The 14,956-nt window shown below is 39.9% G+C and overlaps 2 protein-coding genes across 3 annotated transcripts in view; one reads left to right on the top strand and one right to left on the bottom strand.

The window, feature by feature from the left end:
- LOC139452620 (retinol dehydrogenase 14-like) overlaps nucleotides 1–3,470 on the bottom strand; it is a 30,039-nt gene extending 26,569 nt beyond the window's left edge. Inside the window, exons 1-2 of one of the 2 annotated variants that reach the window (XM_071234155.1) lie at nucleotides 3,403–3,470; nucleotides 669–816 (exon numbers count right to left, since the gene is read on the bottom strand). The gene's annotated coding sequence lies outside the window, so the exon portion shown is untranslated. Of the gene's footprint in view, nucleotides 1–668; nucleotides 817–3,385 lie in introns of both variants that reach the window. The other variant, XM_071234154.1, reaches the window with a different exon arrangement.
- Nucleotides 3,471–3,686: 216 nt separating this feature from the next.
- The window catches only part of LOC139452025 (protein neuralized-like), a 60,893-nt gene continuing 49,623 nt past the window's right edge, over nucleotides 3,687–14,956 (top strand). Inside the window, exon 1 of the mRNA XM_071233307.1 lies at nucleotides 3,687–3,852. Within this exon, the coding sequence (XP_071089408.1) occupies nucleotides 3,819–3,852 (34 nt within the window). The 5' untranslated portion in view covers nucleotides 3,687–3,818. The remainder of the gene's footprint in view (nucleotides 3,853–14,956) is intronic.

The following is a 14,956-nucleotide window of genomic DNA, read 5'->3' as shown; positions in this document are numbered from 1 at the left end:
ATTAGACACGAGTCACTACTACACCACATATCGGTCCAATGTGTTCCTGGTGTACAGTAGTGTAAGGTACCTGAATGAACAAGCATGTTCAGGGCCTATACTCGGAGTGTGTGCTATTCTACTGCATAAAGAGGACTTGTAACCTGCACAACAAATTCCAGCACCTTGGACGACTTAACACTGACAGTATGTGTCCCATCTTCCAACTGTCTTCTGAACATTTTTTATCAATATTATATAAATCTCCTGTCCCATATAATGAAATATAATTAATCTGATCATCTCAGTGCCTGATATTTCATTTATGTTTGAAATGTAGAGTGGAAATAGCTTCAATATCCATCACATTCGTTGCATTTTTCATTTATTCTTTTTTTTACAGGTGTGTGTGCTTGTACTAGATACCATGCCACAGTTTAACATGAAATCCACACTCAGACACAGTATACTGACTCCGAGCCAACCAGTCCTCGTTTCAGACAACTGTTTTAGCTCTTTAATGCTGAGTGCCATGTAGGGTAAAAACCAGTACCATCTTTTCACATCTTTTGGTATGCTGTGGCCCCGACCTTCTGCTCTCTGGGGAGGCACTCTACCACTAGACCACAGAGTTAAAAGGAAGGAATTACCAGCAGGCCTGCAATTACAGTCCTTGGGGATTCACTTACTATTTTATGTTCCTCCTTGCGACATGTGTTCTAGGGTATCACCTTGTCTACAGCAGACTTCTGCTGTGGGTCTTCTCAAGTTTGGTGGGTGAGATGCCCTTTGGTGTATGTGACCCAGCTGAACACAGATCACTTTCAAAGAGTCTTACTTCATGAAAAGAACGAAAATAAAAGTTATCTCCCAAACATTGTCAAACACTAGTCTAACGGGTTATAGCTAACACGGCACCTCAGCAAAATGACGTGTGATAACGGCACCAATTGGAGAAAGTGGAACCACGCCCAAGCCAAAATGGCTGCCACTGTGAGGCGAAAACAGCATGTTATTGGGAGCACTTCCATGAATGACGCCACTGTGCTGGAGCCCCCTACTGCCAACACACTTGTCACACAGTCTACACAGGCTCCCAGAAAGGAAAAAGATGAAGCATGTGGATTCTGAGTTGAGGTGCTGTGCTGTTGATTAATATTGTTGTTACAGTATATGAGTTTATTTGTACTCTGTAATTTATATGATGCCATTTATCAATAGTGTTGTCACAAGCACAGTTCAGAGATTTAACTGTGATTTAGCAGCTTATTGTTACAGCAGAGTAATTGATTGTATTTTAGGTAAAGGAACAGGCATCAGAGAATATCTACAAGTCTGGCACGTGTATCATTGGGGATGCCCAACAGAAACTCGCTGACCCTGACAAGCCTGGTGGATGGCCAAACCACGCTACACTTGTCTGGACGTCAGGAAGTCAGCAACGTCCATGCAGGATGACATGTCTGAAGTCTGGCAAGGTTTCAAGGATGGGGATCTCTCCCTGCTGATCAAGTGCATGGTTGTACCATGGACTAGTTGTATAAAGTTCAGATGAAATGTGCTGTGACAATGTCATGAAAGAAATGATAAATTACTTTAGTAGTGATGTGACAATGATAGAAATCTGAAATATGTTACCAATGAATAAAGCATATACTACTACACAAATCTTTCTTATCGTCATTATAAACATAAAGTGCCGTGTTAGCCTCCACCTGGTCAAAGAATGGGGGTCCTACTAAATAATGTCCGGGGCATCCAGGGAGCATCAAACACATCAAGGAGAATGATACCAAATAATAAAGTTTTATCTATATAATTGTGTTCTTGTATCAACTATTATAAAGTACCATCAATGTGCATTACGATTTAGGATATTTAGGATACATTAGCCTCACAACATCTTTCTTTGCATATCACCTACTCTACTGGGCTTCATACCACCACTATTGTTCCTGATAAATACTTGATTCTAACTTATACCATCATCATCATCATCATCATCATCATCATTTCAAGGTTTTATGTCGACTTCAGAGTCCATCTATTTCGCTGACGGATTTGGTGGGGTTAATAATAAACAAGTGAGTGAACCGCCATAACGAAACAACTGTAAAGGTAGGGAATATAAATATACATAGCCATGTACATAGCCATGAGCCAACCAGTGGCCATAATATATAGTATGAGATAAATGTATTGCATAATTGGGCTAACATTATACATAACAGTTAAGCTATTGTCATTATATAAGGGGAGCTATTGAATAAAGAAAGAGGCCTTAGAGTTTTAAGTTAGATCTAGACGTGATGCGACAGAGACGAGGGATGCAGCCATCACCATTTTGCCTACACCATCAGTCAGGCCTATGATCGTAAGTGCTGATTCTTATGTAAATATAATCTCTTTGAGATTTTACTCACATCCAGTCAGCTCTAGACTCTGATGAAGAAACGTGATTGATTAAAGCCATGCAAAACTATTTTTCTACTTCAACACAGATATGATGGGTGCAGCCTTCTATGGACCACAGTTCATTTTGTCTACAGTCAGCTTGACTACAGAAATTGTAGTAAGGTGGATATTCTCATGACGATCGAGCCAAACTTGAGATAGACATGTTTAATAGCCTGACTACAATGCATTATTTAACTCCCAGACATCAAATGGAAGCTGTCACAGCTGAAAATTGTTGACGTCATTCGCTAATTGTGGTCTTCTAAGACGGTTGTCATGGCCAGTGCATTTTTCTAAAGGGGAGCCCAAAAGGATTAAGAATTGATGTGTAATAAAGGAATTATTACACGAGCATGTGTGTCAAACTGATATTATGTATCTTGTCTAAGAATATTGATGTATTGCCCACGCTCTCGGTCAGGAAAAACAAGAATTAGGACTCTTGTTTTGTAAAATCAGTATCACACACATGCTCATATAAAAATCTCTTATGTATGCCATTAACAGTTGATATTCTCATTATCGCACCAAACTTAGAAAGACATGTTTTATTTACTGACTTCACTGAATACTAGGCCTATTTCACTCCCGGACGTCTGATCATGCTGATGAAGCCGCCCGTACGTTCCCGGCCCCGGGCGTTAAATAGTAGGACCCAATAATGGCAATGATTAAGAAGCATGACAAAGTAATGGGTTAAAATCAGAAAGATTAACTGCGATCGTTGGTGAAAGCTTGAACCAACTGACCGACCAGTCGACCCGAACCCAGTACAATTGATGGCTATCCATAGTAACTTACGGAAACAATAATTTGTGTCTCGAAATATAACATTTAAACTAGACCTAAAGTATTCCAACCAATCGTGGCTGGGGATGAAAGGAAGAAATTGAACAACAATTAGTCGACAATATGACACCATGTCTAGTCAATGGACTAGCATGTTTACCATAAATGGCAATATACCACTCAATCCAGATAATCTTTCTAATCGGCAGGCAAAGTAACGTGTTTCCAAGCAGAATGAAATAGAGTTATCTCCCCTGAAACACCTGTCGCACGTCTACTCAACAAAATGACTATGTGTTCACTCTAGGGTTGATTAGATCAAATAATGAATCCACAAATATGTATTTTCGAATTTTGTAAAATTAAGATCTTGAAGTATGTGCTTAAGTATGTGTTATTATGTCTAAACTCATGCGTTAAGCGACGAAGAATTTGATTTCGCGCACTTCCGGTCAGAATGGCGTCTGCAGGTGGAAAAACAAGCTCAGAGTGCTTGATGTTGGATCAAATGAGGCCTTGATATCAAGGGTATATTACGGTAGCCACTTTGCAAATAATCTTTCAAGGACGCACGAGAAGCTGTCGCCTCCGTCATGGGAAATTCAACATCGGGGTACCATGGTCGAGGTAAGATCATACTTCCGGTTGTCAAAAGCTGTGGATGTTTATTTTTTTCTGTGAGAGTTCGAACCATGTCCATAGTTTATTGTTTGCATGTGCATTGTACGCATTTAGTATGGGTATTCGAATAATGTTCTGAATCATATATAGACTACTGTCAGCACTGTCACTGACGAGTCAAATACTAGCCCTCTTGGATGACGTTAGCCGAGACAGTCTAAAGACATATGACCCTACATCACGGCCGAGAACACTACATTTAAAAATACTAAGCAGATTGTGGTGTCCCATTGGCCGTTTCTTGAGATTTGTGACATAAACGTTAACAGCACTATGCTCAGATCGATACATTTAGGCCGACCTGTCATAATTGTATTATCATAAAGTTCTGTAGGTGTAAAAAGCCCGCAGAACCCTTCACTTTATTTTGATGATAGACTTTTCTACATATTGACATCAAGTGATCAACATATATGACAATACATCACCACTGTTGTCCTCCACCTTATGTGCACTATTCACACTGCACAGTCAGGTCTCACTGTCGTGTTATTGTTTGCGTGCTCGCTTTCACAGAATACGCTTTTCCGTGTTGTCATAACATGATGTCACCGGTTTCTTCAACACAGTCTGAAATAAATTAAATGAATGTCCAGATGTATTTTCACTCAGTTAGCTGTAAGAGGATGTGACACATAAAAGTGGTAACGGGGATGGGATCAGTGAACACACAGTTTATTTTTGAAGAAGTCACAAGAATTGTTCTTGGATGAGGTGTATTCGCCAATACAGATTTCTGCTGACATTTTCAATTGTGGGTGCAAACTTTTCAACAATGGATTATTGGAAATTCAAAGAGATATTGGATCGTGTTTGTGATTTCTATTTATGGATCCATGGATGTGTGACGATGCAAACTGTAGGTACATTAAACTTACCATTTACAACCCTAGTTTTTTTGACATTTGTGATCTTGGTGATGTCCTTGTTCGGAAAATAGAAGAGTTTGATGACACTTAATGTGACATTTCTACTTATATTGAATTTTTGAACAGTTTTGCCTCGAATCAAAGAAATGTTATCGATGTGGATTCTCAAACCACAAGGCAACCAAATGCTGAACTACAAGTGCAACAAATGCGGTAAAGTAGGGCATTTGCAGTCTGTATGCAGCTCAAGCGGGAATGTTAATGCTACTCATCTTGTAGAAGACTTTGATAGGTACAATGACGACAGAGTAGATTTACTTGGAAATTTTCACAATACGTCCAACAACTCCGAGGCTGTATGAATAGTGGTAAACATAAGCCAATTTGGATGAAAGTTGACACAGGCTCAGGTGTATCAATCATTCCACGAAATGTTTATGAAGATAAGTAATACTCACAACAGACAATTCCCCTTCTTGGTACCGTTGAAGTGGATGTAGAATACAACAGAAGCAACCATAGTGCCATTGTACGTCACAGCACAGATGCGACAGGGACACCACTCTTCCTATGCCAGCAGATCTTTTTGCTACTTTGGCAGGTAGCACAGTTTTCTCCAACATCGATTTTGACGAAGGTGTTTCACCAGTTAAAAGAAGTAGAGGAAACAAAGAAGTTGTTAGTCATTAACACACACAAGGGACTATATGCCTACAATAGGTTACCATTTGGCTTTGCAAGTTGCCCTTCAATTTTTTCAAGAAACCCCAGTGTTTCACTTTACGGAGTCAATAAGCTACCAGCAACAGCCAGAGACATAGCTGAAGCCACAGCGAAAGATCTTGTTTTGTCCAAGGTGCTTTGCTACACTCTGAATGGATGGCCTTCATATGCAAAAGATGCCAGTAGCAAGACAACCATGTGAACACGTTGATGTTGACTTTGCTGAATACAAGGGTCATTGTTTCTTCATTCTAACAGATGGGTACTTAAAGCCTCAAATTTATCCGATGCGTGCGATGATGGCCACAAGGACAATAATGGTGCTTAGACAAATCTTTGCTACTCATGGCCTGCCATTTGAACTGGTGTCGGACAAGGTGTGGTGTCATGATTACTCATCAAGTATCAATCTACTCCTCATTGCACAACAGGAAGATCTCCTGCTGAAGTAATGTTCTCATGAAACATCAGAACAAGACTCAACTTGCTCCAACCCTGTATGTGACCCGACCTTGTTGAAAAACAACAGAAGGAACCAGTGTCTCGAGGCTCAAAGAAGTTAAGAACTTCTTGTCCTAGAGACCATGTTGCTGTGAAATGATATAGAGGTCCAGATAAATGGACACTAATAATAGTGATGCAAAGACTTGGTCCTGTCAGCTACATAGTAAATTCTAGTGGTCAAGGCATGCACGTCCATATTGATCACCTCATCAGTGCTGAGGTCAGGGATATTTCACCTCAAAGAGACATTTGGAGTCTGATACAGGAAAGTGCAGTTCCCAACCTTAATGTTCCTGCTATGTACCTCGCTGCCGGGTCCTCTCATGGAAACACGACAATGTCACAGTCTGACATTCCACCTCCTAAGGAAACCAAGCCAAGCAACATAGGTCCATTACAACCTCCACATCCACTGCCAGATGTACCATGTTATCCCAAACGTGTAACAATATGGCAAAGATGACTCCAGGTGTCATACTTTGCAATTCACGAGCATAAATGAATGACAGGGCTTTAATGACTCATAGTAAGGAACTGGAAGGGCATAGGCATGGCTACTGATGCCAGTAGGGTGAGTCGGCTTTTGAATCATTACAGACGATTGAAAGTGGCTTGGGTGGATATTCCATGACAGATTTCTGTAACCAAAACGTTTGACATAATCATGACAAAACCATTTCATCCTGCTCATTCAACACTTTTATCAGAAGAAGAAATGCAACTGAAAATGTCAAAACAATAAAATAAACAAGAATACCCTGACAAGTGCATTTATTTGCACGTTTCAGGTCTTAGGCTCCCATGCTTGAAAATGCATTAGAAGGGGGTACAACCATGGTACATAGATAGTGTTCGGATATGACATTCAGATGTGTACAATGTCAATAAATAAGTGCCTAATAAACTGTATTCCTGAGCATAATAATCAAAACTACTGATTCAAAAAATATATAATGAGCATTTTAGTTGCCATTAATGATTCATTTATCCATATGAATTATGTTAAAACCAAAAAAAATATTGAAAGTAAAAATTGCTTTAAAATGTGCCACCGCAGGCTATATTTAGTACACAAATATTGAAAACTCTCAACATCGCTGAGCATATTCATTGACATTGTGTGAAGAGATGATAGATCACTGAGAGGAGCTCATGCATACGCGATGACCTCTATCGTCCTAGGGCATTGTTTCACCAGTGTATCTGGCAACAAAATATCACAAAGTACATCATATTGTATTGTGATGTGTTTGAAAAGTTTGTGGTACTGTATTCGAAAGGTAGGCCAATGTTTCTAATGGGCTCATAACGACCTGGACACTGTTGTTTTGTACCCAGTGTTCACAGAAACATATCAGCATCTGTAACTATGGTAACTGTGTTAACCTTTATGATGAATGAACTATAGTGATGTGAAGGATTGTGAGTAACATGTATGATGGACATAGGGAAATAGCAATTTTCTCTTCTTACATTGTGATGATTCATCAGTGACATCACATGGACAAACCTCAAATGTGTGCTGGAATGTAGGATTTACAGTTGAAACATGGCCTCAATAAAGTCAACAATACAAGATTATTTTTGCTGAAAACTCCAATGACTAATACCATCATTACATAGGTCTATTTCCATGGCAATAATGTATGTATCATGCTGTGCTTTTTTGTTTGTACAAGAACATCAAATAATATAAGTTTCAAGACCTTAAGAAAAATCCTCACCTTTACCATGTTTACTCAAAGTTATGCTCACCAATCAACAAATCTTTTCTAACCTGTGATCTTAGGCCTCAGAAAAGTAATCTCATCAGTTTTTGAAAATGTCAAATGCAGATTTAGAATGTTTCATTCCTCCTGCTTGCATACATAAGTCCATGATGAGGACATCCTGCTGATGAAGAACTCGTGTCAAAACAGTACTTGAGGTGAACCCAGTAAGTGACTTTTTGGTGTTCTAGTTAGTTAAAACAGTAACTGTTTCATTGAAGATCAAGTTGTCTATACATTCTGGACAGTGTTAGCTAGAATGAGAAAGCTGTTCAGACAGTAAGTTGTGGTTAATGAACATTCAGATTGGGTATTATTTTTGCTTTATTTATTTTTCACAAATTCATTTTGAATTGATGTTAATTGTTCAATAAATGTTTTGAACTGGTCTTGGTTTCCTTTCTTTGTGTTCAAATTGTTGACCTTTCCTGTATTGGAAGATATAAATAGTAGTGAACTGAGTTAGTGAACTCAGTACTGTATGGCTAACTAATCACAGCAATTTGACATGGCCCACAGTATTTTCTAAATAGCCCCATAACTGAAGACAGGTGGGGCATGGGCCCACTTTTTTGAAAGGCTGGGATGAACACTGCCCCTATTACTGATGAACTCACATGGATTTGTTTTGTGAAAACAATGCTTAATGATTGTGACTTACTGAATTGTTTGATAACACATTCATTTGTTCTACAGAGTGGTTGGTTTCAAAGGTGAAAATATTTAAAGATCAATATCTGCAAAACTGATAAGGTCTATTGTGAAAGGTTCAAAGGGTTTGTACTACAAAGAATTCCATAAAACTTTATATCTTTTGAAAAGTACTGTATTCGATGTAATAAGCGCCCCGCTCTAATAAGCACCCACAGCGATGTTTGTTAATATATTGGCTAGTGAACAATCCCAATTAGCATCCCTTTTGATTGATCAATGTACACTTATTGATTCGTGTATTAAATGCTCTCATGTGTTATATGCACCCTTAATTATGGGCAATTAAATTCTGGAAAATGTATCTGTCATGTAAAATACGCAATTTACGATCTTTCAACTTCTTTTTCTCACCTAGATTATATTCTAATAAGAGCCCCCTTATTATATCATTTTGAGAGTGCCTGGGCGTTAATTACGTGGAATACAGTATCTCTTCACACCCAAACATTGGCAGCATCAAATTAGTACATTCCCAATCCAATCTCTGAATTCCGATCTCTGAATTCATGAATAAATGAATACATGAATGAGTAAATCAAATGAATACGTCAAAAAATGTTTTGTCTTTTTCCCATTTGACTACTCCAACTCCATGTCCATCGTCACCTAGAAACAGAGGTGATAGGTAGAAATTTGCAGTCACTGAACCGTGATGAATGTGTATTGAAATAGTAGTCATATTGGGAAGACACCATACAAACTGCAAAAAAGCAGTACTATCAACTGTACAATTAATGGCTCTAAACAACCCAAACCCATCCATCCAATGGACACAAAAAGGAATTAAAATATCATATGAAAATATATACATAACATTCTTTTACTTGTGCAAAATATGCAATAGAACAAGCCAAACTAAAGTACAAATGGCCATACTTCAGTGGTAGAAATTGGCACTAGTCCTATAGTTTTTGCCAAACTTAATAATAGTTAAAGGGACAGGACGTTGCCCATTCTGAAGCTTTGTTTGTAAACAATAGCTAATAACTAATATTCAAAACCCAATTACTTTCAATTAACTTGCATACAGAAGCGCATGCATTAAAGGAAAAACTCAAATGTATAAAAAACACTTGCGTAAACACCCAATGAAGCTTCTTCAGAATGTGTACAAAGGAACTTATTTCCGAAACACAATTACGAGCTAATTTACTTTCCTGGTTAGGCCTATATATATTTAAAACAGTAATATACATCTAAAACATTATTTCATTTTTTTTTAAATCTTAAAATGTTCACTACTTTTGGAAAAAAAACAATAGAGTTATAAATAGATGAGTGAAAAAATATTAGTTACCAAATGAAAAATGTAATAACCCAATTAAAATAGAAACCCTGGAGTAAAAACTCAATTGCTCAAAAAGTTATCTGCAGCTCTGCCATACTGCTGGTGTAGGCTTATCACACGATCAAATTTTTCTCTTGTTTATACACAACACACCTACTCTGCAATAAGAACAGGCAGTCCTAATGCAAGCCTTTTGGTGCGCTTTACATATTGTTTTGCATAATTATATACACATACTACTAGAACTGTGACAGTGAGGTGCTTGACAATATAGATTTACACATCAAAGTGACCAAATTGCTAACTCTTTATAGGGCTTGGATGACTGCACATGGAGGATAAATGCGCAAATGGAAATAGTTCTTCACGTTTAAGGATATTTTAAACTTATTTCATGTGTGATTTAAAAGCACACACAAATGTTGACATACTTTCTATTAAGGTATCTCATGGACCAGTAGAATTTTGCCATTTTTAAGAGTTTTACTATATTTTATTTTTTTAAGGATTAGTAGACTAAAAATGTTTCGATCATTGTGCTTGAGTTTGAGAGCAGAATTATGATTCACTGAGCCTTTAATTACCCTCAACTATGCCACCCAGCATGGTGCCAAACACCAGGAGTACAGCTGTACATTGCTAGGAATCTCAGGAAACGCTTCTTTTAAAAACATCATTTTCTAAAATGAAATGATGTAGGGAGTAGAACCATCTTGCTCTCCTCAGAAAATGAAACATGGTCACACATGGTAGGGGCCCTTCCTCTTGTTTATTGCATGTTATCATCTGCAAAACACTGCATGATCACATTTTGAATGCATTTCTTTATCTGACATTGTCAGTGTGATGATTTATATGAATGCCTGTCTTTTCATCAATCACTTTATTTGACCCATGACTTCAAACTTATCAGAAACTATGTACAAGTAGTTTAGTTTCTTCACTGTCATAATAAGTTACCAACTTTGGCCGTTGTTGATGTTGCAAGACATGTCAATATTCCGGTCACAAGGGTGCTCATACCACATCTATTGGAAATATCATTATTTATCTGTTTGATTTAAATAAATTGTACATCTATTAAATGTATAAATACGTGTATATTCTGAAAAAGATTCTTGTAAAAAGTGTCATTCCTAATTCCTTGTTAGCTAATTTGTCCTTCATGTCCTTAGGGCTGTTTTTTCCCTTTGTATCAAAATTCTTTTAGAGACAGATGAGCTACTGAGCACGGGGCTCTACTTTTGTGTTGCAAGAAATCTAAAAGTCTGTGTTTCCCAGAGACTGTCATGAGTTATCCCCCTTAGACTGTGTTTACTGACAACATAAATGCACTGCTTCAAGAGCATAGAAAAATAATCTTTTATTTAATGTGAAAGTTTTTATCAAAAGATAATGATCTCCACTTTAACTGATTCGACAGCTAGTAACAACTAGCAAAGGAAGAATTCTTTTTATCAGGAATAACATTGTATTCAATCTATTTTGTATCATCTGATCAGAGTCAAACAATGAAAGTATTAAATATATGATAATTTGATAGTGATGGGGTTGGGGGGTGGGGTGGGGTAATTAGTGCAGATTTTCAAGTGAATGGACATTTGTCTTATATATTCTTTCATTTATAGCATTATAGGGTCTTACTTTCTTACAGTCATGACAGTCACATTCCTGAAGCATCATGTGCAACATGTTGAATATTTCTAGGATCTACAGAGGAGTAAAACAAGGAGAGAAAGGAATAAGACTATGGCCTTGTCGTGTATGAATGATGGCACAGCAATGACCTGTCCTCCCCTCTCTCAGTTCATGTAATATGAGTTTATCATCATGATGTAATATGAGGTATTGTTATGTATTAAATGATGAAATACTATATTTATCTGAAAAGATTAAATCAATATTTCATGTGAGCGAAATAAAACCTAATGCTTGAACCCAGTATGCTGGTTGAACCTATATTCCAGGATGATGATGAAATAATTAAATTTCCGTTGTGTTCATTGAAATTCCTGAATTCTGATCAGCTGAATTGGTCACGTGTTAGTGCATTCATTTCCCAATGAATGTAAAAAATTAAGCCACACCCACCAAGGCGCACTAATTTTATTACTGTGGAATGTCGGGGAATCCCAGTATTACAGTTGAGGGAATTTCCTTTCTGTGCATGTGTATCATCATGTGACTTTCATGCATATTCATTGTCCAAATTACCCTTTGAAACTGAAGGCCGAGAATGAATGAAAAAGCAAACGTGCAAGGTCGCTTGCCTGTTTTTTTCCCCGCTCGCCTCAATTCAACTTTCATGTCTTCGGGTTTCATTTCTAACTAGCATTTTTCCAACTGTGTTTTACCGTAATCAGGGAAGTAATGTTTGAATCTGGCGGTAACTGACCATGTAATTTGAAACAGCCGCCTTCTCACGGACATATTTCTTCCGGTTCGTTACAGTCTGACTGTTGCAGTTCTTATCGCCTCTTGCCTTAATTGACTGGTCGAATGAACATTGTTTTCATCCTACTCTCCATTGATTGACTACTTACTGTGTAGGCGTGTCAAGTTATGTGCATAAATTAAATAGTCACCTGATTCATGTCACGCCACAGTATGTATTCCTACACCTGGAATGTTTATCAATCTCGTCATTTTTGTCTGTTTTGATATATACAACTGTTTTTGGTTTAACTATTGCAGATAAAACGTGTTATAGTTGTCGAATTTAGCATTTAGAATAATAAGCATTGACTGTGTATTTTTTTTTATTCATTGAGGAATGAATCGAAAAAAATACAGTCATTCCTTAAGTTGACAGGAACAGAGTAGGCCCTTTGTTCTGGTTGAACCTATATTCCAGGGTGATGGAGAAGTAACACTGTCTGCCAGGAAGGGAGGAGGCCCTGTGTGCTGGTTGAACCTATATTCCAGGGTGACGGTGAAGTAACACTGTCTGCCAGGAAGGGAGTAGGCCCTGTGTGCTGGTTGAACCTATATTCCAGGGTGACGGTGAAGTAACACTGTCTGCCAGGAAGGGAGTAGGCCCTGTGTGCTGGTTGAACCTATATTCCAGGGTGATGGTGAAGTAACACTGTCTGCCAGGAAGGGAGGAGGCCCTGTGTGCTGGTTGAACCTATATTCCAGGGTGATGGAGAAGTAACACTGTCTGCCAGGAAGGGAGGAGGCCCTTTGTTCTGGTTGAACCTATATTCCAGGGTGATGGAGAAGTAACACTGTCTGCCAGGAAGGGAGGAGCCCTGTGTGCTGGTTGAACCTATATTCTAGGGTGATGGAGAAGTAACACTGTCTGCCAGGAAGGGAGGAGGCCCTGTGTGCTGGTTGAACCTATATTCCAGGGTGATGGAGAAGTAACACTGTCTGCCAGGAAGGGAGGAGGCCCTGTGTGCTGGTTGAACCTATATTCCAGGGTGACGGTGAAGTAACACTGTCTGCCAGGAAGGGAGTAGGCCCTGTGTGCTGGTTGAACCTATATTCCAGGGTGACGGTGAAGTAACACTGTCTGCCAGGAAGGGAGGAGGCCCTGTGTGCTGGTTGAACCTATATTCCAGGGTGATGGAGAAGTAACACTGTCTGCCAGGAAGGGAGGAGGCCCTTTGTTCTGGTTGAACCTATATTCCAGGGTGATGGAGAAGTAACACTGTCTGCCAGGAAGGGAGGAGGCCCTGTGTGCTGGTTGAACCTATATTCCAGGGTGATGGTGAAGTAACACTGTCTGCCAGGAAGGGAGTAGGCCCTGTGTGCTGGTTGAACCTATATTCCAGGGTGATGGAGAAGTAACACTGTCTGCCAGGAAGGGAGGAGGCCCTATGTGCTGGTTGAACCTATATTCCAGGGTGATGGTGAAGTAACACTGTCTGCCAGGAAGGGAGTAGGCCCTGTGTGCTGGTTGAACCTATATTCCAGGGTGATGGTGAAGTAACACTGTCTGCCAGGAAGGGAGGAGGCCCTGTGTGCTGGTTGAACCTATATTCCAGGGTGATGGAGAAGTAACACTGTCTGCCAGGAAGGGAGGAGGCCCTTTATGCTGGTTGAACCTATATTCCAGGGTGATGGAGAAGTAACACTGTCTGCCAAGAAGGGAGGAGGCCCTGTGTGCTGGTTGAACCTATATTCCAGGGTGATGGAGAAGTAACACTGTCTGCCAGGAAGGGAGGAGGCCCTGTGTGCTGGTTGAACCTATATTCCAGGGTGATGGAGAAGTAACACTGTCTGCCAGGAAGGGAGTAGGCCCTGTGTGCTGGTTGAACCTATATTCCAGGGTGATGGAGAAGTAACACTGTCTGCCAGGAAGGGAGGAGGCCCTATGTGCTGGTTGAACCTATATTCCAGGGTGATGGTGAAGTAACACTGTCTGCCAGGAAGGGAGTAGGCCCTTTATGCTGGTTGAACCTATATTCCAGGGTGATGGTGAAGTAACACTGTCTGCCAGGAAGGGAGGAGGCCCTGTGTGCTGGTTGAACCTATATTCCAGGGTGATGGAGAAGTAACACTGTCTGCCAGGAAGGGAGGAGGCCCTTTATGCTGGTTGAACCTATATTCCAGGGTGATGGAGAAGTAACACTGTCTGCCAAGAAGGGAGGAGGCCCTGTGTGCTGGTTGAACCTATATTCCAGGGTGATGGAGAAGTAACACTGTCTGCCAGGAAGGGAGGAGGCCCTGTGTGCTGGTTGAACCTATATTCCAGGGTGATGGAGAAGTAACACTGTCTGCCAGGAAGGGAGGAGGCCCTTTATGCTGGTTGAACCTATATTCCAGGGTGATGGAGAAGTAACACTGTCTGCCAGGAAGGGAGGAGGCCCTTTATGCTGGTTGAACCTATATTCCAGGGTGATGGTGAAGTAACACTGTCTGCCAGGAAGGGAGTAGGCCCTGTGTGCTGGTTGAACCTATATTCCAGGGTGATGGTGAAGTAACACTGTCTGCCAGGAAGGGAGGAGGCCCTGTGTGCTGGTTGAACCTATATTCCAGGGTGATGGAGAAGTAACACTGTCTGCCAGGAAGGGAGGAGGCCCTTTATGCTGGTTGAACCTATATTCCAGGGTGATGGAGAAGTAACACTGTCTGCCAAGAAGGGAGGAGGCCCTGTGTGCTGGTTGAACCTATATTCCAGGGTGATGGAGAAGTAACACTGTCTGCCAGGAAGGGAGGAGGCCCTGTGTGCTGGTTGA

This window comes from Haliotis cracherodii, unplaced genomic scaffold (assembly GCF_022045235.1).
Source record: "Haliotis cracherodii isolate W230 unplaced genomic scaffold, xgHalCrac1.p SCAF_9, whole genome shotgun sequence".
NCBI lineage: Eukaryota > Metazoa > Mollusca > Gastropoda > Lepetellida > Haliotidae > Haliotis > Haliotis cracherodii.
The sequence above is the reverse complement of the archived record's forward strand: the minus strand, read 5'-3'. Positions and strand labels throughout refer to the sequence as shown.